This window comes from Hypomesus transpacificus, chromosome 16 (genome assembly GCF_021917145.1).
Source record: "Hypomesus transpacificus isolate Combined female chromosome 16, fHypTra1, whole genome shotgun sequence".
NCBI classification, from domain to species: Eukaryota; Metazoa; Chordata; class Actinopteri; order Osmeriformes; family Osmeridae; genus Hypomesus; species Hypomesus transpacificus.
Window position 1 is genome coordinate 7,608,991 of NC_061075.1, and position 26,262 is coordinate 7,635,252.

At 44.8% G+C, this 26,262-nt stretch overlaps 2 protein-coding genes across 2 annotated transcripts in view; both read left to right on the plus strand.

Annotated features, from left to right (window-relative positions):
- wdr18 (WD repeat domain 18) overlaps window positions 1-14,364 on the plus strand; it is a 32,372-nt gene extending 18,008 nt beyond the window's left edge. Inside the window, exons 8-10 of the mRNA XM_047037055.1 lie at window positions 7,577-7,743; window positions 11,258-11,326; window positions 12,741-14,364. Of these exons, the coding sequence (XP_046893011.1) occupies window positions 7,577-7,743; window positions 11,258-11,326; window positions 12,741-12,869 (365 nt within the window). The 3' untranslated portion in view covers window positions 12,870-14,364. The remainder of the gene's footprint in view (window positions 1-7,576; window positions 7,744-11,257; window positions 11,327-12,740) is intronic.
- A 9,572-nt stretch (window positions 14,365-23,936) lies between these two features.
- The window catches only part of grin3bb (glutamate receptor, ionotropic, N-methyl-D-aspartate 3Bb), a 46,676-nt gene continuing 44,350 nt past the window's right edge, over window positions 23,937-26,262 (plus strand). The window contains exon 1 of the mRNA XM_047036848.1: window positions 23,937-24,563. Within this exon, the coding sequence (XP_046892804.1) occupies window positions 24,111-24,563 (453 nt within the window). The 5' untranslated portion in view covers window positions 23,937-24,110. The remainder of the gene's footprint in view (window positions 24,564-26,262) is intronic.

Here is a 26,262-nt window from a genome sequence, read left to right on the forward strand (position 1 = left end):
CTCAATTTAGTTGACATTAGCATCCATTTCATTAGCAGATGAAGGCGATGTCAAAATAACCATGCCAACATTCAGTGTCATGATTATAAGGTCACTGTATTGAGTTAGCGGAAGGCCCAAATGACTGATCCTAGAAATTAGTGCCAAATTAACGCAACAAGAAATTGGCGCCAGAATTACCGAGACACATAAAGAGGTTGCAGCGATGTTCGACAGAAAATTTGCAGTAAGTACACCTAATTAAACATTTCATCATCGCGCCCCCTTTGCCAGACTTCACAGGGCTGTGAAATGGTAAAAAAGTTTGACATCGCTGTCAAAACTATAGTTTGGATTCTAATTACTCCAGGTCACAGGTTGCATGGTCCAGTTAGAAAAGTCAACCAGGAAGCAGATTAGACAAAATGTGGGCCTGTTGGTGGCAGTCTATGTCCCATCAGTCAGCCACACAGGATGCAGGACATCTCAGAGGCTCTTAAATCTCCCTTAACCCTCCTCAGTCCCTCCCTTGTCTTATGTGAGCCACCAGGGGGATTTCAGGCTGTAGTTAAGATGTCAAAAAAGGTCTCAATCTCTCCTCGCCGCAGAGCTCCTGAGCTCCACTCATTCTCTGCAGCTCTGTACGATAGCAGTGTCTGTTACGGCCCCTCCCTCCCAAGACCTGCCTGATCAAGGAGGCAATTAAAAAACCTTCTCGCTGGCCCCTTCGCTCCGCACATTTCCATCCCTCTGTGCTAAGCTCCGTGGCGCAACCAACACAAATCGGGGAGCAGCGGCGGAAAATTAGCTTGGAAAATGAAGTTGGTGCTCGCAGTGCACAGGAGAACAACACGTTGATTTGATATGAGGGTTTTTTCGTTACGTAAGGGTGACATGCCTCCCAATACAAGTGAGCAGGGAAATATGTTGTCGTCTTGGGGGAACACATGGGTACACCATTACTGGGGTTAGCCCTTTCTTTACAGTCAGCCAGCTTATAAGGAAAGTGCATTAGAGTGTCATTGACTGCTTCACTGGATTCACTCCGAAGGAATGGACAAAATTGGAAGCCCTTTCTGTGTGATAATAGTTCATCTTCTAGCGACAGATAATTACTTACTCTCCAGGTGGTGACCCTCTTCATAAACATTGGAGAATGCAAGCTTGAGGCCAAGGGGGGGGTCTCCATGTTGAACTTGGCCAGAGTTTTCTTGTCTTTCTCATAAATAGAAGAGGAACTTTATCTCTCTCTCTCAAGCACCTTAATCACAAACCCACAGGTTATCGTAACTGGCATTCTGAGCTTCTGTGCCGGGAACAAACTGAAGTCTAGCGTCTGTTGCTCATGGGTCCAGGGTAAAGTAACGACCGAGTATTTAGACTTCAAACAACCCCCCCCCCCTCCCTCTGCTGTCTGTGTTGCTCCTCCTGCGTGGATGAAACTGCTAGCTTCGCTAATCCTCAGTGGCGCTGAGGCATTACTGTGTCCGTGATGTAGATCCGGTTCCTTCTGAGCACCACACCCTGATCAGAGAGGTTGAAGAACGCGCTTGACGACAAGTTGCATCAAAACGCTTGAGTAAAAGGCACAATTTGCGGAATCTTCGTTGAAACGCTAACCACATAATCACCTGTGAATTAAGTCATAAAGGTCAACCCAGTACATTATTTACCTCATCTGCCCAGTGTACTAGTCTAGACTGCAAAACCAGGACACGTATCCATTAGTGAGTATGGTGACATGGGGTATGCTTTTTCCGCCAAGGATTCTTGGACTCCCTAAGAACCGTGCAACTCCTTAGGCCTACACCACTATCTCGCCATTCCCCTCTTCACCACGGGCAGCCTTGGCACCTGCTGAAGCACTTTCCTGCTCAGGCCTTGTTACACATTGATTAAAGAGTCATCGAAACTGACACTTCTGAGTGGGCCGAGGGGGACCGTCCAGGACAAGAGCCTGGTGTCAGTCACTGTCTAGCTGATGCCTGCCTGCTGCCATTCACAGTGAGCCCCAACTCAAGACCGTACTCTAGGCATCACAACCTTTTGCAGTAAAAAATAATTGACTAATATTTTCTATGACACCCAAGCCAACATAGGGTCCGGTCTGAGTACTTTAACCTGAGGTTCACGCAAATATTCCCTGATGATGATGGTTCCTAGCCCTGGTGTCTGTCTAGGGACATCTTGATCCATGTCTTAGTAGCTGCATTGTGTTGGCATGATATGTCGTATCACTCCCCTACCTTGGTCTCTGCATTTTGTGTCCCTCCTTGGCAGCTGCCAGGATTTATGAGTGTGTAGGAGCGGCACAGGACCATTAGTGTCCAGGAGTGGGCGCCAAGTCCATGGGATCGATATCTGTAATTGAGTGGGAGTTAATTAGCCAGGCCTTATTACCACAACAAGAAATAAATATACTGTCTCCCTGTTACACCATCACAAACTGCTATTTAAACTGCCCCCGGTTCTTAAAATAATTTGGAAAACGGCAATGGCTTCATACCTTATACCCACTGTTTTTTTTCATTACCCTTTTTTTTGGGGTTGCAAAGTAAAAACAATTGAAAAACACGCCCGTAGGCAAAATAATGATATATCTCTGTTCACCTCTGCTGAAAATCCATAGTGACTCCACTGATAGACAGTGGGTCTGACTCCAACTGCAGTCGGGCAGAAAGAACCAAGTCCTTTGGGCCCAGGCAAATATAATACCAACGGACAGGGACAAAGAAAGCATAGCAGATCTGCTCCCTGTTTACTGAGGTTTATCGCAGTGCTTATTAGGCACAACATTGCCCCAGTCCGCCCTCCATCCCTCTCCTGCATTATTCATGATGGCTTTTGTTAGACGTTGGGGATTATATTTATGTGCTAATAAATGAACTGCAACCTGTTGGTTTTACTGGCCCATTCCCATATTAATGGGGGTGTTTCTGTTCACAGCTTGCTTTCCTCACTTCTGCACCCTGCCATATAATGGTTTAGCACACTCCCTCCCTCCTTCCTTCCTTTCTAGAACCCGGTTTCCCTCCTCGTTTGACATTTCTCCTCTGCGTTTCCAACCCTTTCTGTTCTCTCTCACATGCGCTCTCCCTCCCTTTCTTTTATCTCGGTTTTCACTCCTCAAGATGCTCCACTTGAGATTTCCCAGGATGCAAATGCATTATTCAATTCCCTCTTTGACTGGAAGTCAAACTGAAATTGGGACGTATTGCTGTGATTTTATTCCAAACATCAGAATTTAAAGGCTGTTTAAAAACGATCTGACTTGTTTTCATGGTCAGAGAGCGTGGCGATTTATCACGTTGTACAACCAAGGCTCATTTAAACTTGAGGTTTCACCTATCCAGTGCCATGTTGTAATTCGACATTCATTGTCTAGTTGTACATGAATCCTTGTTTCCGTTAAACTGGGGGGTTAATAAATGATGATACAGCTCACATTTGTGAGTGCCGAGTCTTAAATCATTTTGCAGGCTCTTTAGTTGACTGTAGGGCTTTATGTTTCAATCACACTGTATAATGGAGGTGTTTTAGTCACCCCGCAGTGCTCATAGGGGATTTTATAAAGCAAATTATACGATTTTAAAGAGGATGAAGGGTATAGCTAGCTAGCTCTGACAAAGATCAAGTTATTCTGGAATTCTTATTAAGTCACTGTTTCTTATAAAGGACAGACCCTCACACACCCTTCTTTCTCGACTGTTTTTTTCTCAATTTCAGTCAAAACATGAATTATTGCTGAGGAAAGTCTTCTGTTGTAGATAGGCGGTCAAGCCGTGATGCTGATTAAACAATGACCACCTCGCCCAGCGTCCTTGACTTTGGCCACGGTTACCATATTAATTCCGCTCTATCGTTCATTTTTCCAATAATATGCAAACAAGGATTTTGTCTTCAATTACAGATGGCACATGTCGATATCAGTGACAAAACACCCTTTCAATATTTTAGAGGCTAATTCTTATGTATCCCCAGTAGTTTGTCAATCAGCGAATCAGCAACTAGGCTGTAGAATTGACACCCAAGGTTAGCCAATGGAATTTAATCCCAGGTACCAAGACCGGGCGTCTCTGACTGAAAGTAATAGTCAAAGACGAGGAATGTGGCTGACTTTAACAAACACGTACGACTGAACAGCTTCGAGCCTCTGCTTTCAGAGCAGAAATGCCAGACAGAGTGGTCGAATGCACCCCTCCTAAGCACAACTCGTCATTGAGGAGGGATTTAGTATGCCAAGCGATTTAACGGTTAAAGGTTGCCTGCTCTGCTCACAACTGGGAAGCAATAAATCAACACCCACATTTTTTTTTTCCCCCCTCCCCTCTCCCAGTTATAACCTCCCTTGGCGTGAAATGACTCTGGCAGCAATCTCTGTGCACTGATGAGGAATTACAGCCACCCAGCCTTCCTTTGTCAATTTAGCAGCTGATGTAAAGATTTTAAGTGGGAGCGAAAGATGAATGCATGGACAAAATGGTGACTTTTTCACCTTTCCTTTTCCGGTGTCCACTGTGGAAAAATCTGAGCCAACGAGAAGGTTGCCAGAAACTGTCTCCAACTTGGAAAGAATCTGTTGCATTTAATGATTGACATTGAAGTCCCGTTAGACAAAGTTGGTCAGGTGTAGACATATTAGACTGAAATCGAGAACACCTTCTCAGCACTTAGGACTCATGTCACCATCATTTATTTTTTCGTGAAACACTAGCAAAAAAAAACTAGGGTATTGGACAATGTTTGTGGTTCTGCGTTAAGCTGGTTCCAGAGGTTGACGCCCATTCGCAGTGCCAACTCTTGCAGTGCCCTGGGGGCTTTCTCAAACGTAGTCTCCATAATGTCGATTAAACGAACAAAGTTCGCAATCTCGCCCCCTCGTGTTTGTCCTACAAGCCTGGCTCTGTGCAACACAATTGATTGAAACCCCTCTCAATCACAACCCAACAAACAATCCCTCCCTCGCTCCTTTCTGCCTTCCTTCTTCACATTTCCTTTTCCCTCTTTTTCTCTGCCTCTCAACCGTTTCTTCTCAAGCGGGGAACAATGGGTTCTAGATTGGACGTCTGGAACGGCTTTGATGCGTCGCCTGTGCACAAACACCCCCAAAAACCCTCCACTAGTTAGCTTGAGTCTAGCTTGAAGACATGGCGTATTCTGCGCAAGTAAAAAATAAAAAACACCATAGCTATAAGGTTGTGCCAGCGTCTGACTCACTGGTGTCTCCTGCACAGTGTGTTGAGGGAGACCACAGAGAGAGGACCCAAACAGTGTCAGAAGTGTGGGATGAAGCACACCCACCTTTTAAACCCTTCTTGGGGGCATGGAGCTTCATAAATGTAGATATTCCACGCTTCTCTTTATTATCTCCCACCCCTCCTGTTTCCTGTTATCGCCTCTCTGCCATTCATTGACTCATCATGGTTGCCTACGATTTTGAAGAATGTTGATATTGGAAGACTCTGGGGGAGGGGGGGGGGGGGGTTGAAAAACAAAAAGAACACTGTGGGTTAAAAGGAAATAAATCAATACTTTACCCTCAGTAAACGCACTGTGCTGGATCAATGCAAGAAAATATCTGTCTGGCCTGCCTCGATGACTGCAGTGTGATTTGTAGAGTGCTGAGAAGCTGCTGCAAAGCTTCTTGATCGAAGGCTCAAAGCCTGGCGAGGTGATGTTCCATCCCTGGATACATGTTGAGGAAAGACCCTAATCCACTGTCTGTCTCTGTCTGGGTCACCTTATCAGCAAACCCTGTGATGGGGACCTGTCTGATTTACAGTCCCTGGTGTCACAGCTGTCCATCAGTGTGCTGTTCGATTCCCAGAGGACAGTTAGTGTGATGTAACGTCTTGATCTGCAGTCGAAGGCTCTAACCGCTGAGCTTAGATCTATCCCTAATAGCTAATGGAATAATGTGTTCAATTAGCAGACACTCATATTTATATTTGCTGTTAAGTGCTCTAACCACTGAGCTATTCCTTCCCTTGTTTATCCCAGATGTACTGAAGCCACATTGACCGCTGTGTATGTTTGCTTTGTGGTTTTTGGTTATGTATGAAAGTTGACTCAATTCAGTTTTATATACTTGCACATCACTGGATGTGATCAAAAGATCTGCTTCGCTTAGAAAGCCTAGTCATTAACTTTTTTGATGTACAACTTCAACTGCCAAAGCTCAGTAACTTTTTTTGAATCCATTGATTTTAAGTCAGGTACAGTTTCCCCTTTTGCATTTAATATTTAATTAGAAAGTTTGGCTCTCTATCAAAATTATACATCTGTTTTCCTGAAATGTCTCTTCGATTTTTAGCCCAGACCTTGCTGAATCCCTAATAAATGAATGCCAATGGACTGTGTGAAAAATGGGCGCTAGGTGTATATTTTCTAAGATAAAGCCTTTTACTCAATGACTGGACATTACTTAAGGACGGGAAAAGGAGAAATAACAAAAGGAATACATTGGTCAGATTATTCGAAATGACTGTCTTTTAATGAGCCCAGATGACTCACTTTCTAGCCACCCATTGAAATTGCTATGTCAGATCCTCCATCAGATTCTAGCTCCTTCTCTTGGTCTCGGGTGAAATAGACTCTGTTCACGATGATGGCTTAATGTCTCTTGCCTAGAGAGACAATAAAATAAACGTCAGATTGGCAATACCCTCGCAAGGATGTTTCTCTCCCGGTGGACAGATGGGCAATTCCGGTGATTTGATGCCCGCTTGTGCAGGACTGACACTAATGGCCAAATAAAAGACTAGGCGTCAGGTTCAAGAGTTGAATGAGCACTAAAGCTCGCGTGTTAGCATTAGCATCCTCAAAACAACATTCAAGGGCAATCACTTTTAACTTGAGTTATTTGGAGAAGTTTCACCATTGCCCGTGGCTATGGTGAGGTAGCCTGTAGGTTAGCGGTTAGCAGAAGGGAGAGATTGCTTCTGTAGTTCCTCAAGTCCTTCGTTCACCTTTTTCTACTTTGATCTGTGGCTTCCTTTGGGCAGGCACAGCATTCCAGCGTGGCAGGGGGGCCTGACATTTAGCTTTCTTCTCTTGAACCTCATGTCAGTTTCACATCACGGGCCAAGATGATGTCCACTTGTTGTATGTGTATAGAGGTGACTTCAAAAGCTTGTTGCTCAAAATGCTTTTACAGAAGAAAACCAAGTAGATACGCATTATTATTATTTTTTCAGTCGCTAATGTCCGTGGAAGTTGAAGGGCCAGTCAGCTACTTCCCTAACCTGCCCATCCAGAGGAAGTAAAAGACCTGACTTGACCAATCGGAATTTGGCAGATGATAATGCATGCAGTGAGGAAATCCTATACTAAACTGTCATGAGGCACATAAAATGTGTCTTCCCACTTAGATGATTACCGCTGTCGTGTTGTCTCCGTCTCTCTCTTTCCTCTTGCGCTTTTTCTCTCTTTTCCTCTAGTTCTTTCCCTCCCTTTCTTGCGCTCTGTCTCTCCTTCTCTCTCTAGCGCTCTCTTTAGCTCGCGCTCATCCCTCCCCGTCTCCCTGGATCTCCGTCTTCATCTCTGTCTTCCACTCTTGACGCACACTAACGTTCCTGATTTTCCTCCCCCTTCTCAGGTCCAGTCACCAACGCCTGCATCATGCCAGCTCCGGCCAACATGTTCCTGCCGGACAGCCGGCCGGGCGTGCCCCTGCTGCGGTTCAGCCGCCACCTCAACCCCGCCGATCAGGGTGGGGCGGGCGAGACCGGGGGCGTGTTCCTCCGCCTGGGACCCCGCACACAGGTCAGTCAACCCCCCCCATAGCAGGGGTCTTCAAACCTGGTCCTCGGGGCTCACAGCCCCCTGTATGTTCTAGATGTTTCCTTGTGCCAACACACCTGATTCAGATGAAGGGGCCGTTGTGTAGCTCTGCGGAAGCCGGATAGCAATTTGTTCATTTGAATCAGGCGTTTTGCAGCAGGGAAACCTCTAAAACAGTCTGGACAGTGGGCATTTAGGATCAGGGTTGAAGACCACTTCTCTGCAGAGTCCCTCAACCCCAGCTGCAAATGTCCTCCCCTTTCAAAAAAAACCTTCAAGTAAAGTGTCTGACAGGTGATTAGCATGTGCTTTGACCTTGGCTTTGTATGGTGGGAGCGTAGCGGCCCTGGTTTTTTGATGTGTAATACCGGGAGGCTTGTGTTCAGCAGTTCTGATCATCCTCCAATCACGTTCACACCACCCACAAAGTTCTGCTCGTCCTCCAATCACGTTCACACCACCCACGAAGGAGGGTTTGGGTTTCGTTCCGGAAGCTTTGAATACCATGAGACCACTTATCCGTATTCCTGTCCCATTTCCTCAGATTTAAAGTGTAATGTCAAAGGTATAGAACAATAATACAAATGTATTTCTTATTTAAGTCATATGACGGAAGACTAGATTTCTGGTAAGAGGGCTAGCTCATCACTAATTGGTCAATAACTAGCCTAGCTTAGCCTAGCCAGCAAACCATTTGCATTTCTTTCCTCACAATGATCCTTGAAATGGATCCCTGGCCTAAGTGGATTAAACTCCCGCATGTGGAGGAAGCATATGTATTTGCTTACCGTATGGAGAAATCCCCTCCACCCTAACCCCAATACACCGGTAACCTCCCGCAGTCTAAGTGAATGGCTGCAACATTGTGACGAGCCATCTGTGTGTGTCCCGTCAGTAATCCTTGCACTGTCAAAATCAATTACACCCGGCTAAATGAAATGGTCATGCACGGGCCTCTGTTCAACCCACCACCTGCTCAGTCAGGGGAATTCACCTTTCATGAACCGCTTCACCTGGCCAATATTTTCTTGCAGCTATCGCACTCTCCTGCCTTCTCTCTCTCTCTTTTCCACACAGTTGTTCCCTCGCTCCTAAATCTCTCTTTCTCTCTCACCTCCGGCTCTCGTTCTCGGGTTCACCATTTCTCTCGTTATTTCGCTCTCTTGCTTTTTCAGAGGCTATCTTTCTCTACCATTCCTTCTCCCATCCTTTCTCTCTGTCTTCCTTCTCTTTTTCTCTCTCTCTCGTTCTCTCTCTGTCGGAGGTCGCTTATTTCCATAATGGCTAATCTCGGAGCTGCTGGGAATATAACTGTTGCTGTGGAGAAATGGGCTTCACCCTCCCATGCTCTGAAAGCCAGAGAAACGTAGAACATGATTATAAAACATTTATCACAACTACAACGAATCCCTAAAAATAAAAATGATATAGTTACAGGAGCCAGAGGTGTGTTGCACATTCACACCGTCACTGATGGCTAGGTGTGCAAAGTAAATTATACTGCAAACAAACGCTAGTTATTGTTTTCTCTAGGGAAACATCGCAACTACTGGTACCCTACGTCAAGACTGGCACTGATTTTGTGTTGCGAGTGTGCAGGTTTGCTTACAAAGATATCACCTGCAGATACCCAAGTAAAGTTTAACCACAGGGTTTCAACGCTGGAACTTTCAGCTACGGACCTAAAGTTTTGAAAACGTGTGACCGGTTGCCATAATAATCTCAAAGAAAGACGTCAGCCATCTTCTCTTGGGGGCTTCCCTCAGATGATTCCACTCAGGGTGGTCGGGCCCCAGAGAATGCCCATGATGGAGGTGACCACCTGGAGTGAAGGTTCAGGGGGAGGCAAGGGAGCTGGAGAGGGCAGGGTTTAGACAGGACAGAGACGGGGGTTCCCCAGGGAGCCTCCAGAGGAGACGAGACGATGGCTCTTCATGGCCCCTTTGATAGTGTATCTCACTGGTCGGCTAATTAGATATTTCCTTTAGGGTGGGGGTGGGGGGCAAAGATTCAGAGACTAATTAGTGGAATGGGTAGATAAAGGTAATGCTTATAGATATGGTCTCTAAGGACATGTGTGTGTCTGTGTGCGCACACAGTCATTTTTTTTTACATCACGCGTTTGAACTTGTCCTTTACGTGTGTACAGTGATTCAATGTAAACCATTTGAAAGAGTATGTCTGTGCACAGGACTGTTGGCTACGCTAACATGTCTAGTTAGTTACTAACGTGAACTCCACAAGGAGTGCAGGCCTAAACTCAGTGCCATCTTTTTCCATGTCCTCTCAGGACATGCATCGTTCAGTTGTTTCTACCAGCTATATATATGGACTTCTATTTAAGAGACTGTGACTTAAGTACCATCAGTGTTTCTAAACTATGCTAAAAGGGATACTTTTACACTGTGTTTTTAAGAGTCCCTAACTGGTTTACTGCAAGCGCCCTAACAAGCCGAAAGTTTGGCTTCGTTTTGAGTCAACTTTAGTGATTCGACTGCCATTCACCACCCACAAGGGAGAGGACTCTGGACGCTACGGCCAATCAATAACCCTGAGAAGAGGAGCAGAAGGAGCAGGGATTAGACAGCCTCGCTCCACATCATTATGCGTCCGCCAATTCGTAGGCGTGTGTAGCTTTGCTTCCCCACCCTCACCCCTCCTCAAATCCCCCTATCTCTCTCTTAAGCACCGTCCAGCCGCTCGGCCCACCCAGGTGATATAGACGGCGGTCTAATAAACCCCCGACTCCCACACACTTGGGCGTCGTCAGCGAGGGGAACTGCCCAGGGATCCTTGCGCGTTCGCCGGCCCAGGCGCGGTGGTTATAAATCAGCCTCGTAGACCGGGAGACTCCCCTCCCACTTCCTCCTCCTCCTTTTATTGGACAGGCCCCCTTAATTGCGGATCGACCTTGTTGTTGTTGTCTGGTGTTGTCATTGTCGGCTCTTTTATTGGCATTGTCAGAGGCACATTATGGCCGTCACGCCCGCGGCAAAGTCGTCTTCGCTGCTCGTCAGTCTGGTGGGCTTGGGGGAGGGACTCGTAAGTTAGCCATCAGCGCCGGTGACCTCCGTGTGTGAGCGATTTCCTCGAGGCACGTGGGATCGTAGCCAGACTCGCCTCTACGTGTGTGTTTGAAAGGTCTTAATTTGCTGTTGCATGTCGGCCCGTTGGGAAGAAATGTATTTCAATTAAGTATTCGATAGCGATTGTTTTTAAGAGTCGAACCGTGTAAACTGAACGTGCTTCCTTGCATTTCTCTCAATCTCGTTCTTAGTCTCCGTTTGTCTTTTCGTCTCTTTCATTCTGTCTCTCTTTCAGTCCCTTTTTTTTCGGTATCTCTTTGCCTCTGTCTCTCTCCCTCTCTCTGTCTCTCTCTATCACACACACTGATGTATTGCACACATTGACACGGCTTCTCTCTAACACTGTCGAGGGAGGGAAAGAGAGTGCTGAATAAACCCATTGTTTTCCCCTCCCGCTCTGCTCCTCTCAGGCCCAGGCAGAGACCTACTTGGAGAAGGCAGACAAGCTTCACTCCCTCATGTGCTCAGTAACAGACAAGGTGAGTGACGCGCCCAGCGTTGCCCCGGACGACGCGCACACTCTGATCTGGAAACGCACTCTCCAGCAGTCTCCAAACACACAGCAGGAAAAGACCTGTCAGATGTGAACTATTCTCCCACCGCTGGGTAGATTGGGTTTGCAAAAGTCGGGGGGGGGGGGGGGGTGAGCTAAAATCACAACCCTGTTCCTTCCCCAATCACATACCGTGACGGTGATTTTAGGAAGGGGGAGGGTGGCAAATAAGACATTTCAATATTTTACGGCCCATATACCCTCTTTCCTCTGGTGAAATCCACACAGATAACTGTCTGTATACTTCCTGAAGTCACTTTTTGAACCTTCAGTCACCCGTTACCTCTTTTTTTAATAATACTGTAGCCACTTCTGTTGGTGTTTCCAGGTTCCACAGACTGGGCAGAGGTTGGTTGCCCCCCTGGCAAAGTTCAAAGCTGATGACTTAGCAAAAGTGCCATTTAGGTCTAGTCTTATTTCTTGATACAGGTTATATGAAATGAGCGTGACATATTTTGGATCCCAATGTCATGAAGCGGTCACGGGATTCGTCAGCTACTGTAACCAGACGAGGTCACCAGAGGCATCTTACCCCTGCTCCTGGGAAGCTGCTGTTGACTCCACTGCTTGGCCTTTCAGTCACCAAGTGGCCCCCTTAAGTGGATTAGTCTCACTTGGCCCCAATATAAATAAATATAAGATGTGGCGGGCTCCCTGGTGAACGTTGTGTGCACACACACACACGCGCCCTAAAAGCCCCCCAAGCGAGTCCACAGCACTGAATAACGTAGCAAAGGAATAAATCAAACACCAACTGGAAATGTGTGCGCTCTCTCCCGCTTTTCTCTCCGCATCGCGCTCTCCCTTTCCCCTGCTCTCTAATCTGGAAGGAAATGTGCTCTGCTGTCATCCAGCAACTGCCTGCGTGGTAAAATCAGACACAATGGGAAATGTCAATATTTGCTTGCTGAGATTAGCGAGGGGTTTTCAAATGGGATTTAAGTCCTCACCAAGCGCCCTCGGCCCCCCCCTGCCCCCAATCACCACTGATAGTGTGCTTTCATTTGCGAGGGTTTTAGTCCATACACAGTTGTGCCTCCCCCCCCCACACACACACACATACATACGCGCACACACACTCTGTGTTCATTTCTCCCAGTGGCTGGGAATGCATGAATACAAATATAGGAAAGCTTTCATTCTGCGATCATTCATGTGTGCGTTGAGAAGAGCCGTTTATGAACCAGGACCCAAATGTCTCCCCTGTCGATTGAGCCAGCGCATGATTCAAAAAGATCCCTTTCTCCCTCTCCCTCCCTCCCCCCCCCCCCCCCCCCCCCCCCCCCCCCCCCCCCCCCCCCATCACTGTGGTTCCCTCCCTCTTCCTCTCTCACTCTCAGAGTGTGTTTGGGGACGGAGAGACCGCGAAGGTGCGCGTGTCGGAGCTGGAGGAGGAAGTGAGGACGCTGAAGAAGGTCAACAAGGACCTGTACGACTTCTCCACGCAGTTCCTGACCAAGACCAGCTAGACCCACGCCTCCCTCCGCCAAGGCCCACCGTCCTCTGACCCCGCGCCCCCAGATCAGGGCACCTCACCCGGGGGATGGAAGCCCGCCCTGTAGGAGAGGAGAGGGGAAAAAATAGGTTACGTATTTGTTTTGGAAAGGGGGAAAACGTATTGTCGACGGGCGCGTCTTTTCAAGAGGGAGACAAATTGTTATTTCTTGATGCGTATCTTGTTCATAAAAAATGTGGACTCAGTGAACACACTGAACCTTGTTTTTGTTTTTTTACCACCCATGTTCATCCTGAACCACTCAACCACCACCCGCGGTGCAATCTTTGCTCGTGAGTGAGTAGAAGAGATGCCCCACATCGACAGCCCTTCAACAGTTTGATTCTCTCCCCTGTTGCCACTCCCTCCATCATGGACCCCGAATCCCATCGCCCCAGAATCAGTCACTGAAGCAGATCTTGTGATTGCCCTTTGACCCTTGTGTCCTCTTCATATTAAACCCACCAGGTCCCTTGGTTCCTTTCCCCGAAGGCTTCATTCCAGTCTGCTGTTTTCTCCCCCTGTTGTGACCCTTCCCTCAATGCCAAATCATTCAACCAGCTCATAGATTAGATGGATTTGTGCGACAAGGACCTGTTGTGCCCCTAGGTGTGTTAATCTTGGCAACAGTGCTCATTTCATTTACATAATAGGTGTGACTGACAGGGTTGGTAGAGACACACACAAACGCGCGCTAGATTAAAAGTTTTTTTCAAACAAAAATAATCTGTATGGTCTAAATCTGTACGATCTATCTACCCTTTGATGGCCATACACAGAAGAGATGAGGGTAGTTTGCTTCCTCCATCTTTGACTTAATGTTAGGCAGTGTTTGTTTGTTTTTTTTACCCTCAGTGTTATAATTTGCCTTCCGGAATTTCTTCACAGCAGCATTTTAGGGGAGACATTCTTGTTTCCGAAACAGGAAAGCGTTTGACTGAAGTTCATCTCTTTCAACAAATCGCCGCGTCGCCCCACTTTCAAACGCCGCCAGAGTACGTAGGCACAGCCCCTTGATGCTATCGCCTCCGTCGGCCTTAGATTGAGATCGCGAGCGTGCGCGCCTCCTCAGTAGAGTGAAGCCGCCGTCTGAGCGAGATGGAGGACCCTGGATGAGATGAGGCTTTTCTTCTGCCCTCTGCCCTCTTGTGTAGAGGAGAGTGCTGGCTTACTCTCAGCCAGGACTTGACCCCAATTAGAGCGCTGTCCGGGGTTGGGGGGGTTGGGGCGTCGTCAGGCCACCTAGATGGAACTTCTAAAGACCGCGATCACAGATTGATCAGAGTTGAGTGGTTGGAAGATTAAACGTGATGGGTTTCTGTTTGGCGACTTGGGAGAGAAAGATTACCTCTTGCCTTTCCTTCGCTGTTTAGTACTTCTCATCTGCGATTTGTGTTTGTCCTCATGACTGTGCCAACCCTTTTTGTACTTTTTGGAAATGTGGAAAAAAATAAACATAAGTAAAGGTATGTGTTTGATAAATGTAGCATGTGCTAAGAAAGAGAAGCCGGGGTGAGTTGTTCTGAAAGTACTTTCTTTGTCCAAAAGAAAGACACAGATTGGTCCAGTGACCTTGAGAGATAACGAGCTCTCTCAGTGAAGCATGAGCTCTAAAGCCAGCAGGGTGGAAAAGTACTTGTTTGACCGCAGATTGTAAGACCTCAAGATTAGACGGCAGATTCTCAACATCCTAATTTCAGGACCATCGCCATTTATCCGCTGGTCTAGGAAGCTTCTCACACGTTGTCGATGATTGAATGCGATTAAGCCAATATGACTGAAATCAATCAAAGTTCAAGACTAATCCATTGACTGAATCGTTCGACTTAAGCTGTCGCATGTACTGTTGGTGCTCAATCCTCATTCACCTCTTTATACGTTTACGCCACTTTAGGGGGTGCTAGAACTACCATGAGAAGGGGAGGGACGTGCAAGGCACAGAGATAAGCTGTTGGCCCACTGGGAAAGAAGTCTTGGTTTGATCAGAACGTGTGTGACACTCCCTTCTGAATCAAAGATGGGCCGCGGAGATGAAATGGGGCTGATTGCTGTGACCTCCCAGCTGGGCTCTGCAGCGATAATCATGGCTTTGCGGGGAACAGCTCTGAAATGTGACGATCCGACGCTCAGATTTGCTCTCCTTTGTTGGGATTTGGATGTTCCTCACTTCTAAAAGAGACTCAAATCTGTTTGTTATCCACTGAAGAAAGACCATCGGATCAGTCAACAGTCATCCAATTGTCTACAATGCAATTGCAGCATGCACCACAATCAAGTGCTATTCATCTTTTCATAATTCCCCCCCACCCCCAACCTCTAGATATCTTAATATACTTACATGTCTCAGTGAGTACACCATTTCCCACTGGGGCATTCTCTGTAACTTCTCAAGGCCAATTACGCTAAACTTGCAGTTGTATTAAGTTACCTGAGACAACCGGGAGTAGAAGCAGGCCTCTTCATTAGTATTGAACTAAACCCGCCACCAGGTTGCCCATGGGACTAGACTTTTAATCTAGCTGGAGTAAGTAGCTTACATCCTCGACATCTTGTTGCACCATGTTTCATACTGACTGTCTACTCTGTTGGTTTCTCACTGATTTGTTTTGTAGTGGGACAGAACATGTCTCCTGTATTATTTTTCTGCTTCGTACAATGGACCAATGAGCCGGCATTACAGTGAAAGGTAGACCTTTTCATCCATTTTGCCTGGGGACGAAGGGGAAAAGGGATATATAGAGTCTACCCTTGACATCTATATTTCCCTCCCACTTGATCTCTGTCTCACATCTCTGTGAGCTTGACTGAACACTAGACCGCCAATCCACCCTCTATCCATATCTCCTATGTGTTCGTCTGTTTCAACAATAAGAGGAATGATTCATGTTAATTCATTATTAATAACAAGCTCAATGTACAAAGGAATACAAAGGCTGTACAGGCGACTGTGTTGTTAGAGAAGACTAAAGGCCAGACAACAAGAAGAACCCAGACTGAAGGATCTGAGCTGACCCAGACTAATTGAATTTAAATTTAAATCAGACATCCCAACATCAAAAGTCTGTCTCTGTCCAACTTGCCTACTACTACCATCAATGCAGGCCTACTCTAAAAGTGTGTTTTAGTATTCCAACAGTGTTGTGGAACACTGTATTCCACAGTGTTGGAATACTAACTGTAAAATACCTTCTGTACAAAAGAACATGACGGAATTAGGATTTATCATTCTGACTAAACGACTGAGGGGGTGGTACGTACATGTAGGCGTGGTCGATTTTCCTGGGCTTTAATAGAGATGTGCCCTGTCATCTGAGCTAACGGCCAAAGAGATGACAATTCTTTATGTCCACATGCTTAACATGCCAGCCACGGAGGCAGAAAAAGCTATCGATTTGTGGGACGCAGTCAATATGATGTTGGCGTTACGGCTGAATACATTACAGCCCTGAATACCAGACCACCTACGGAAATATGGACCGTACCGTGTTATGCTATTTGATGACCGTAAAAGAAGGTACTGACTACTGAACAAATCTTCCTGAAATTGAACAGTAAACCATCCGTTCATTTAGGCCAGGGGTGGCCAATCCTGGTCCTCGAAGGCCGCTGTCCTGGAGCAGGGAAACATCTAAAACATGCAGGACAGTGGCCCTCGAGGACCAGGATTGGCCACGCCTGAATTAGGCCTACTCCTTCGAGTAGATGAGAAGTCAACACATTGATTTTAATTGAATGAATGGAATTTGCCTTAATAAGGAAGAGAACGCGGCGCGGCTTCAAGGCTCTTGTTAAAATATTTGCTCTTGTTCTTTAACCTCGTTTAATCCCCAAATTCTCGACGAGAAGCGGGAGTAACCAGATGCAACTCATTACCTTTTATCTGTTCCCGCAGAGTATCCCAGTGAGGCACAGTCGGAGAAAGGGGGGGGGGGGGGGCATAAATTGAACTCGACCAAAATGAGGTGCGGCGAGGATGCCGGCTTATAGATGTCTCAACACTGCAAGTAGATCCAGTGGGCCGGCATCTTTGCTCAAATCACACACTCGCCTTGTTTTGTGAAGAGATTGACCCTCCAGAGATCGATAATGAACGTAAGGAAATAAAAACTTGGGCTGTATTGCGTCTTGACAAAAAATGCAACCCCTTTTAACTTTGACTAAGAAAGTGCCACATGCATGAAACTTACTCTGGTTACTCATACCAGTCCCTTCAATGTACAGTAATAATCATTTGATGCTGGGATATACAGAACATAAATTACATGGGGGTGCATTTCACGGCAGGGCTGTAATGTGTCTTGCCAGGAAATGCACCCCCTGCTAACCCTTACTAGGAAAGTGCCACATGCATGAAACTTACTCTGGTTACTCATACTAGTCCCTTCAATGTATAGTAAGAATCATTTGATGTTAGGATATACAAAACAGAAACATTGTAGTTTGAACCTATAAATTGGTAAACAGAAAAACGAAATAAATGTCCTTTGGTTATCATAGCTGGGGTATATTTCCTAAGAATGCGATGTTTTGGAGTGAGAAAAGTATTGGTTTGCGTTCGTTACTATTGGCTTTGAATGACAAGATTTAAAGATTTTGTGTTGAGAATAACTTCTGCTGATTGAAGCAATTAAACCACCTGCTCTGTGTAAGTCACTCTCATCAAAATCCCAGCTGCTGGGAAATTGTGTTTTTGAGATATTCAAATGAACATGGGAAAATCAACAGAGAAGAAATCCAGATTCATTAGCCAGATGCTATTGAGGAGTGCATTAAGGATGGCATCATTCTGCCAGGGCGGCAAGGATTGCACACGCAACGCGCAACGCATAACACGCAACGCATAACACGCAACGCATAACACGCAACGCATAACAAGCAACCTTATGAAAGCATCAGTTTACAGTAAGAGCTGTGAAAGAAATCCACAGGGCTTTCTGAAATATTTTTTATAAATTGAAAAGTTGTCAATGAATTATGTATGTGAAGAGTGATGAATCCATTACACCCTTTTAAAACATCCATACAAAATAGATGATTATCTATTAAAATATCACCTCTCCAAATGCTAGAAGAATGTTAGTTATTCTCTGTGGTTTTTGCTCTACTTTGTTCTGTAGCATGTCCTATACAAAGTTCAGCAAACCTCACAAGACACTGGTTGTGTAAGAACAAATTCTTGATGTGTTTTTGTCAGTAGATGATGGTGGTCTGGTCAAGGTTCGTAAAAAGGCCAACTGTCAGTGCTAATCCACTGGAGAGATACAGCTCAATTTTATGTTCAAGCTCTCATTTCATAGCGCAGAACTTTTTCAGTTGTCAGACACGACAGTTTGAGCCGCTGCCTGTTTCGGAAAAAAAAAAAAAGATACGTGCTGAATAATTCATCATAAAAAAGACATCCTCACTACTGATTCATGCATGAATATTAGGATACTTTTTTTCTTTTGAAACAACCTTTTAAACAGAAATAAAAAATACCCTCAAATGATCAACCGCATATCAACGGCACATACCTGCCGTTTCTTATTGCAACCTCCTTCCTGTCTGGACCCTGCCAGCAAAGCTCACAGGTGAAGAAGCGATAGATCGGCTGTGGAGACGCCTGTGGAGGATCTGTCTCCTGGAGATCCAAACATTGAAGCCTCGTGGACACGGTGGAGAGTGCAAGAAGGGGAGATGCAGGGGAGCGAAGAAGACTCTCCTCCAGCTGGTAAGCTGGTAAGACAGCTTGCTCTGTGTATCCGTCAATGTCAGGAGGCGTCAGAAATGGAGGATGTCTAGAGGAGAGAAATCTAATGGGAAGTGATGTACCTCATGGAGTACAACATAAGATCATTTAAATATGTTGCACTGTCTGGCAAACTGTACATCCACCTTCCCAAATGAAAGCAAAGCGATACATGATAATGCTTACGAATACCTTCAGTTAGTACCACCCTCCTCTGCCTAGTTTCATACAGTATGCACATATCAAAAATGGATGTTGATAAGGAGATCACCCAATGGCAGTTTAAAGGAAAATAATCTATCTGGGACTGGGTCTCTCCTCAGTAACTGAGCTCCCAGCGAAATCCCCTTTCTCATTCCCCCTCTGGGTATGGACTCCTGCATTCTGACACCGTCTTGTTTTTTGGAACGCCAGTTTCAGCTGGGAGTCTATCACACCTGGCCCCGGCTCAGAGTAAAACGACATCTCTAGGATCTGCCCGAGTAGACCTGAACCTGTCGTTCACACTAATGCATGTGTCAGAAGGGAAGTAGCAAAAGGTCAACGTGGAGATGAACAGTTGGCTGGTTTCATCTTCTTTGAAATTCTTTGTGTCGATACACCGAGGGGGTTTCCCTCTCTCGGTTGTTTTAGAAATCAGGCACTCTATTGCCAAATGTTTGCTTTGATTCCTGGCAGGAAAACACACGTTGCCCAGAAGAACCAAGATGGTGGGGGGAGCTTTCACCGCGGGGATAGCTTTGAAAAATGTAATTTGGTATTTGTTTAGGTTTTAGGGATGTTTTTCACGAACAAATATAAATACTTTCCAGAATTAGTGAATGGTTTTCAACAGGAATAGGGGGAAGCCATCCGGATTTGACATCTCCTTGCAGGTAAACGAATCAGTGAGACAGCAACAGATTCTTTACCTTTGTTTCCTCTCTCCTTGGTACAGTAGAAGATTTAAACCGATGTTGCAAAGTGCATGGGGCTCTATCTCATTTGATGCTGAAGGCATATCAGCCCAGCTTGCGCATGATGGAATATTCATGACTTGCTTTCCTCATCCCAAGCTTCTTAAATACCTAAGGTGATCCAATCGTACAGAAGGTTTATTAGCAATGCAGACTGCCAACAGATGCACAGAATTGCCAAAAATAATTATTTGCCTTCAGACAAGTGGAAAATAAGATCACATCTCTATCGAAATGAAAAGATACAACTCAACAGAACCTCTGTGAAAAATGGCTTGTTTACCGCAAGGATTGTTTTTTTGTTGTTGTTGCTGTAGTGATTAGCCTACTTTAAATAAACTGAAGCAAAGTAACACCCAAATGTTTTCTGGATCATTGTTATTGTCTATTAACTCGTTATGCTGTGTCATATTTCTACAGCAGTACTCTATAGTAAAACTGACTAGTTGGGTCAAATCAAAATGAGATTCAGACACTACTGTTTTCACATATTGTCCTCGGGCTAGATTTACATGGAAAAAAAAGACAATTAACTTTCAAATTCCAACCTCTAATCTCCTTATTAAAAAGTCCCAATTGTCTGTTGGTCAGTGTGGCATTTTGAAAGACCTGTCTCTGTATGCATGTGCGCACACAAGGAAAGTTCTAATTTTCCTGGTTTTAGAATTCCGATTTACCTTACTGGAGGGGAATCACAGGCGTGCCCCCCCTCCTCCCCCACCCTACCCCCCACACACACACACTCCTGTTACATTTCACGTGCATATAGAGCTGAGAAATGTTCATGGAATGCTAAAAGAATTTCCTGACATTTAAAAATCAAGGCATTGTCTAGGGCCATCACCGATTTAGAGAAAAATGGGTGATAAATTGTCTTGTGCCTGCCCAGAAAAGGGAGCACAATGGAGAAGGATCACTTGCACCCCTGATCCGAACACTGAGTGTAAGGAAAGTTCCGGTACCTTCCCAGGGCTGCGGCGTTGTGAGCATGGCTCTCGTTCTGAAAAATGACTTCTAAAATAATGCTTGGTTGAACTGTAACAATGACGAGTGAGATAGAAAACCTTTGTTCAGACGCTTGAATGCATTTGGACTCGTTCACAACTAATAAAGGTAGGATGACTCATGGAGAACTGAAGAAAATATGGACCCAGAACTTCTAAAGGATGTTTTGTTTCTCCTTTAAGTGCCGATTGAGAGCTGAGGAGCAGGAAAGGTTGAGAGCCGTGTGTGTACTGAGAAAGGTCAGTTTACATTGAACCCAGACAACCAAAGCCAATATACTCAACAATGACAATCCCCCCCGGCCACGGTCACCTCGGTGAGTCTACAGCACTGCTTGACCAGGAAATGCTAGTGAGGCAAGATACTGCAGAACACAACAAAAACCTGTGTTGAAGCCACAAGTTTATGTGAAATGTTGTTTGGAGCAACAACAACAAAAAAAACATTTTATTTTTTATTTTTTTACTACTGGCTATGTAATATCTGAAAGTCATTGAACATTCCCTTTGAAGGTCCCCATTGTTTAATACTCAGGTAACTATCAGCTTAAGGAGCTCTCAGTGGTAATAGCAACTGAAGAGGGAGGTGGTAGGAATCCCCTTCAGATAAATGGATCCTCTAATTGGTGTTTGCATTAAGTCTCAAAATATTAGCATTTCCAATAATAGACACTCCACAGGCACTTTTCTGTGTTGTCGTCCTTGCAGAATGAGCAGAGCAATCGGTTTGCTTTCAGTCTGTACTGGGGACTACGTCTGAATGACAGACGAGGTCTTCATATTATGAAGCAATCAATCCTGGGCTTTCTGGAAAAGAGGCGGGCAATGCTAGGGTTCCAAGGGAGGGTGGCTGGGGGGTTAACAGGAGGATGGGGTGACAGCAGGGGATCTAATGGGCATAAGCACAGTCAGCGTTACCTGATCACTTAGTGGCGAAGCTGCAGTTTGACGACGTATGTGGCGGGTTTTCATTCAGGCAAGGGGTGGATGGGCAAACACGATTTAAGTGCGTGTGGTTGTGCAATTTCATTTAGGATAATTACCCACGTTTGAAACTGGTGATTTGTTGGTCCCAAAGTAGGAAATGTGCTACTACTATGGGGTAGGCTGATTGTCTGTATGTTTCAGGTTTTTAGAAGCACTGAGGTAGATTATAATGGATAAAGATATGTGCACTCTACATTTGCATATTCCAACTGCTCTAATAGTACATCTCTGATTCTATTTAGACAACTCACATTCTAAATTGTACCTTAAAGGTACCTCATTAGATGTTTCTGTTCCTCTGTTCAGAGAATATTGCCATCGGTGATGGATCTACTAGTATTTAATCTGTATTCCTATTTGCACTGAGCTATTACTCTTTGCACTTATGGTTAGATGCCAACATTTCGTGGCTAGATGCTAACATTTCGTGGCTCAATGTGAACAGTGACAATAAAGTGAAATCGAATCAAAACGCAGGATGACGTACTGTAGCTCAGTTAGTGCTCATGCATTATTGGATGGATCGGGATAGAGAATTGGCCAGACGCGCTTGTCACACTTGTCACACATTCACATGAAGACTGAGCATGTGGATCCTCTGGAGTTAACGGTTAAGTAAATTAACGACAGGCTTCCTCCGCCAAGGGAGCTGACCTCCCATAGTCGAACATATTTTCCGCACACACAGCCCCCCCTCCCCTCCCTTGAACCAATGTAAACCAGGGCTGCGTTTAATTTGTTGTCAAAAACTACATTTCACACTTCAGCTCCTTTTTAATTTAACACGGTAGAGAGAGTTCCAGGTAGGGAGAGAGAGGAGAGATACCAAGAGACACTCCTAGCTATCTGTGCCGCGCAAATGCCCACCTCGCCAGAAGGCTTGGGGATCACGCTGTGAGTGAGAGACAGCGGATTGACTGGTGAGGAAGAGAGGAATCACCGCACAGGTTCACCCATGTGGATCCCAAGTCTCACCAGTCATTCATCTTAACAAGCTTTGGAGCCTATTCCCTAGCACAGTGTCGGAATTAAAAAGCTAATTAGCATGCCTCTTGTGTAAATGAAGCATTGTAATGCAAGAAAGGTCCTTTGTCTGATTCCATAGAAGGAATTTCCAAGGCATTCTGTAGCCGTGAGTGACAGAAGCAGTCTAGAGAGGAACAATTAGTGCAACAATGCCAACTGCTGTTAACTATGTTTGCGAACTCTCAAAAACAAGGCTCATCTAATTAGTTTTAACGAAAGACAGAAATGTTTTGATTCCATGTGACTGCATGTTGGAGAAAAGTTGTTTCTTTCTTTTCCCTTAAATGTTTTTTTTTTTGTTTTTGTCTGATAAATTCCTGGCATATTGAACAAAGTTCATCAGATGCATATTGTGGAATTGCACATTGAATCGTATACGTATGATATTATGCTATTTTGAAAGAACCGCCTTTATATTGGGATACATTTAAGGGTATGCTACTATTCTGCTCTTCGGAGTCTCGCTATAACATAAAGATCTTTTTGGTTCAATCTAGTTAGGCCTACATAAAGACAATGTGCAATTTTTGGCTCACTGAGAATCTGTTAAAAGTATGGGAACATCGTGTGAGAACATGTTCTGAGCAATACGGAACATTGAGATTACAGAAATATCGGTTAAGGCAAACGTTGAAATTAGGGTTTTATTCTTCAGGAAGAAGCACTTAAATAAAGAAATAACTGCGTATAATGATTAACTGAACTAATTTGCATATAGATTCGTATCAAATCAAATTATGGGAAGTATTTGAATTGACCCAGGATTTCAATTCATGCTTAGTGGAGGGTGACACATCATAACGTGTCGAGTAAACTGTCCAGGGTGATTCAGTGCATTTTTCCGAAGTTAGTTTGGACTCTGTCCAACTACAACTGTATTTTCAATCGTTTGTCCTCTGTGCCGTGCCAAGTCATGCGACGCAGACGCAGTTCTGCCTCTTGGCCCATCGAGTCGCTTAGTGTGACACTAATTTTTGACATTACAGAATTGGTGTTTTACCCATCACATAGGTACATTGAAAGAGGATTGAATGGTCTTATATGTTATACTACTTTAGAATTGTAGGAGGGGAATCACAAATGTTAATATAAAGTATCTATACTTTATATTAACATGTGTATATATATATATATATATATGGCTTATGTGAGTTCCCTTACAAAAATTATAATGAAAACACTATATTTAAAACATCTCTTATCAAAAAGTTAGTCTTTTTAATGATGTTGCCAACACGCAGGTGCCTGTTCACTTGTCAATAGTCCAGTCCCACCTCACGACTGCTCCGCTCGTGTTCTTCGGGAATGACAGTTCAGCGGCATCTCCGCCTTTCCATCCTTCACCCCCTCCCCCCTTAATCACACATTCGCACAGTAACTCCATCTGTGGATCACCAGTCATATCATCGTCAACAAAAAGCAATAAAGGACCTTACCGGAAAAAGGGAAGAAAGAAACGAGGCAAGCAATGCTATCTTCTGACAATCCCTCATTCCGTTTGAGAGCGCAGCAGGATGAATTTAATCTTCTCAAGATTCTTGGCATATTTTTACTTCGTATTGCAAGGCATTCTCCATTTCTTTATCGACCCTTGTCACCTCCACCCCCAGCCGTGCCATATCCTGGCGCAAATAGGACACACCGTGCGCCTCGGTGCCCTTCTGCCCACCCGCCAACCGGCCAGGGTACAGGCTGCCCTCAACCGCGCCCTCGCCGGTATCGCCCAAACAGGGGACAACTTTCTACCCTACAACTTGAGTTTAGAAGTGGTACCACGAGAACCGGCCAACGGGGACCCGGAGTCCCTTTTCAGGTGTGTTTGTCAGGCTATCGTTGTTCAGGGGGTCTCCGCTGTCCTCACCTTCCCCCAGACCCAGGAAGAGATCGTACAAGTGGAATTTATGTCGTCTTTTTTGGAAATTCCTTTTATAAGCATCATAGAACACGGAGAGCCGCTGCAAACTCAGGTAGGCACGATTAATGTTCATGAATGTGTCCCAGATGAAACATCTTTAGATCCTGTTTTGAAGGTGAATGGTGCGCCACCGCAGGAAAGTTTGGCAAACAAATGTCTGTGCGTTATGGTGTGCGATTGTGCGCAAATATGTTCAGCTGTTTGTTATTAACAATATAATCGAACAAGCACAGTGTTTAGGATCAGACATGTCAATATCAACTTTATTTAAAGTATTTTTCTCAGAAATGTCAGCCTTATTGTATTAATGCCCAGAGAACACATTCTCTCCAACTGCCATGTTGATTTCTATATTTCTAATATTCTATGTTGTAGATAGTTGCATCCAGGTATATGGCTTATTGTACCTATTGCCCATTTAGCTGCAGGCAGTGTTATTCAATGTGTGTACGTGCTTAACCAGAGCACGTATGAAGTGTCGGTGACGCGCGCTGCGCGAGAGCGCACAGATTCGAGTTGTTTCCCTCCCATATTTTCTCAAATTTTAACCAACTATCCAGTCGACCTTGAAGCCATTTATTTCGAATGAGAATATCGCTAATGTGTATGTTAACATTTTATTGCATGCCAATAATGGAATGCAATTTTTTCATCAGCAGCCTATAGTTAATGATTTAGTTTAATGTATAAATAAATGTTACTTCCAAGTGGCATGCTATAGCCTATAGACAGCTGTTATATACCTTGATGAAAGGACTGCAATATGTATCCAATTTGCAGATTCATATTATAAATAGGCTATGTTGTTTATTTAGCACATATACCTTTCTTAACTACGTTCCTATGCTGCCTGGGTGAATTGTTTTTGTAGCTAAAAGTCTGCTGACAACACTAGAATGATTTAACCTGATTGTTATTTTCTATACATATTGTACACCAACATATGTATATATCTCTCTGTCTCTCTGTCTTTCTGTCTCTGTCTCTCTCTGTCTCTCTCTTTCTCTCTCCCTGTCTCTCTCTTTCTCCCTGTCTCTCTCTCTCTTTCTCCCTGTCTCTCTCTCTCTCTCTTTCTCCCTGTCTCTCCCTTCCTAGCTCCATATTTTTAAACCTTAACATTTATAAATACATTGGATGTAATCATATTACATCCAATATATTGGATGTATATGATCTTCCCAATCTTACAGCAACAAACTATACTAACGTGACTGGACCAACAATGACATGGTTACCTGGACTGGTTTGTCATTTGCTGTCACATTGTCTTTTTTATTTTCATCATTTGTCTCGTGATAACGTGAGAGATTTCACAGTGCCACCTGATGATTTTGAGTAGGATTTTTAATATCAGGATATCATAAGCAGTTGGAAGGTTCCTACTCAGCTATACAAGCCCAGAAAACCACAATATCTTTCACAAATGAGGAAATGAACTCGAGTGGTAGCACAAAGAGAAACGGAGAGAGAAATGGGAGTGGAGTTTGGAGGTCGCTGAACGACAAGGATTTAAAGAAAAGGGCTCGTTCATGGATGCTTCCAAAATGTCTTCCTGCTTCAGTCTTTGTGCTTTACCACCAGCATTAAAGGCATCTCCCAGCCCATACCAACCACAGCTCACTTTGCAGCTCCCCACCATACTGCACAATCCCATACCTCACAACAGAGTGACAACTTCTATCCTCCTTGTCCATCCACTGCCTTGTCACAACTGTCAGAAGAGCAGCCCAGTTCCATCAGTGGACGATGAC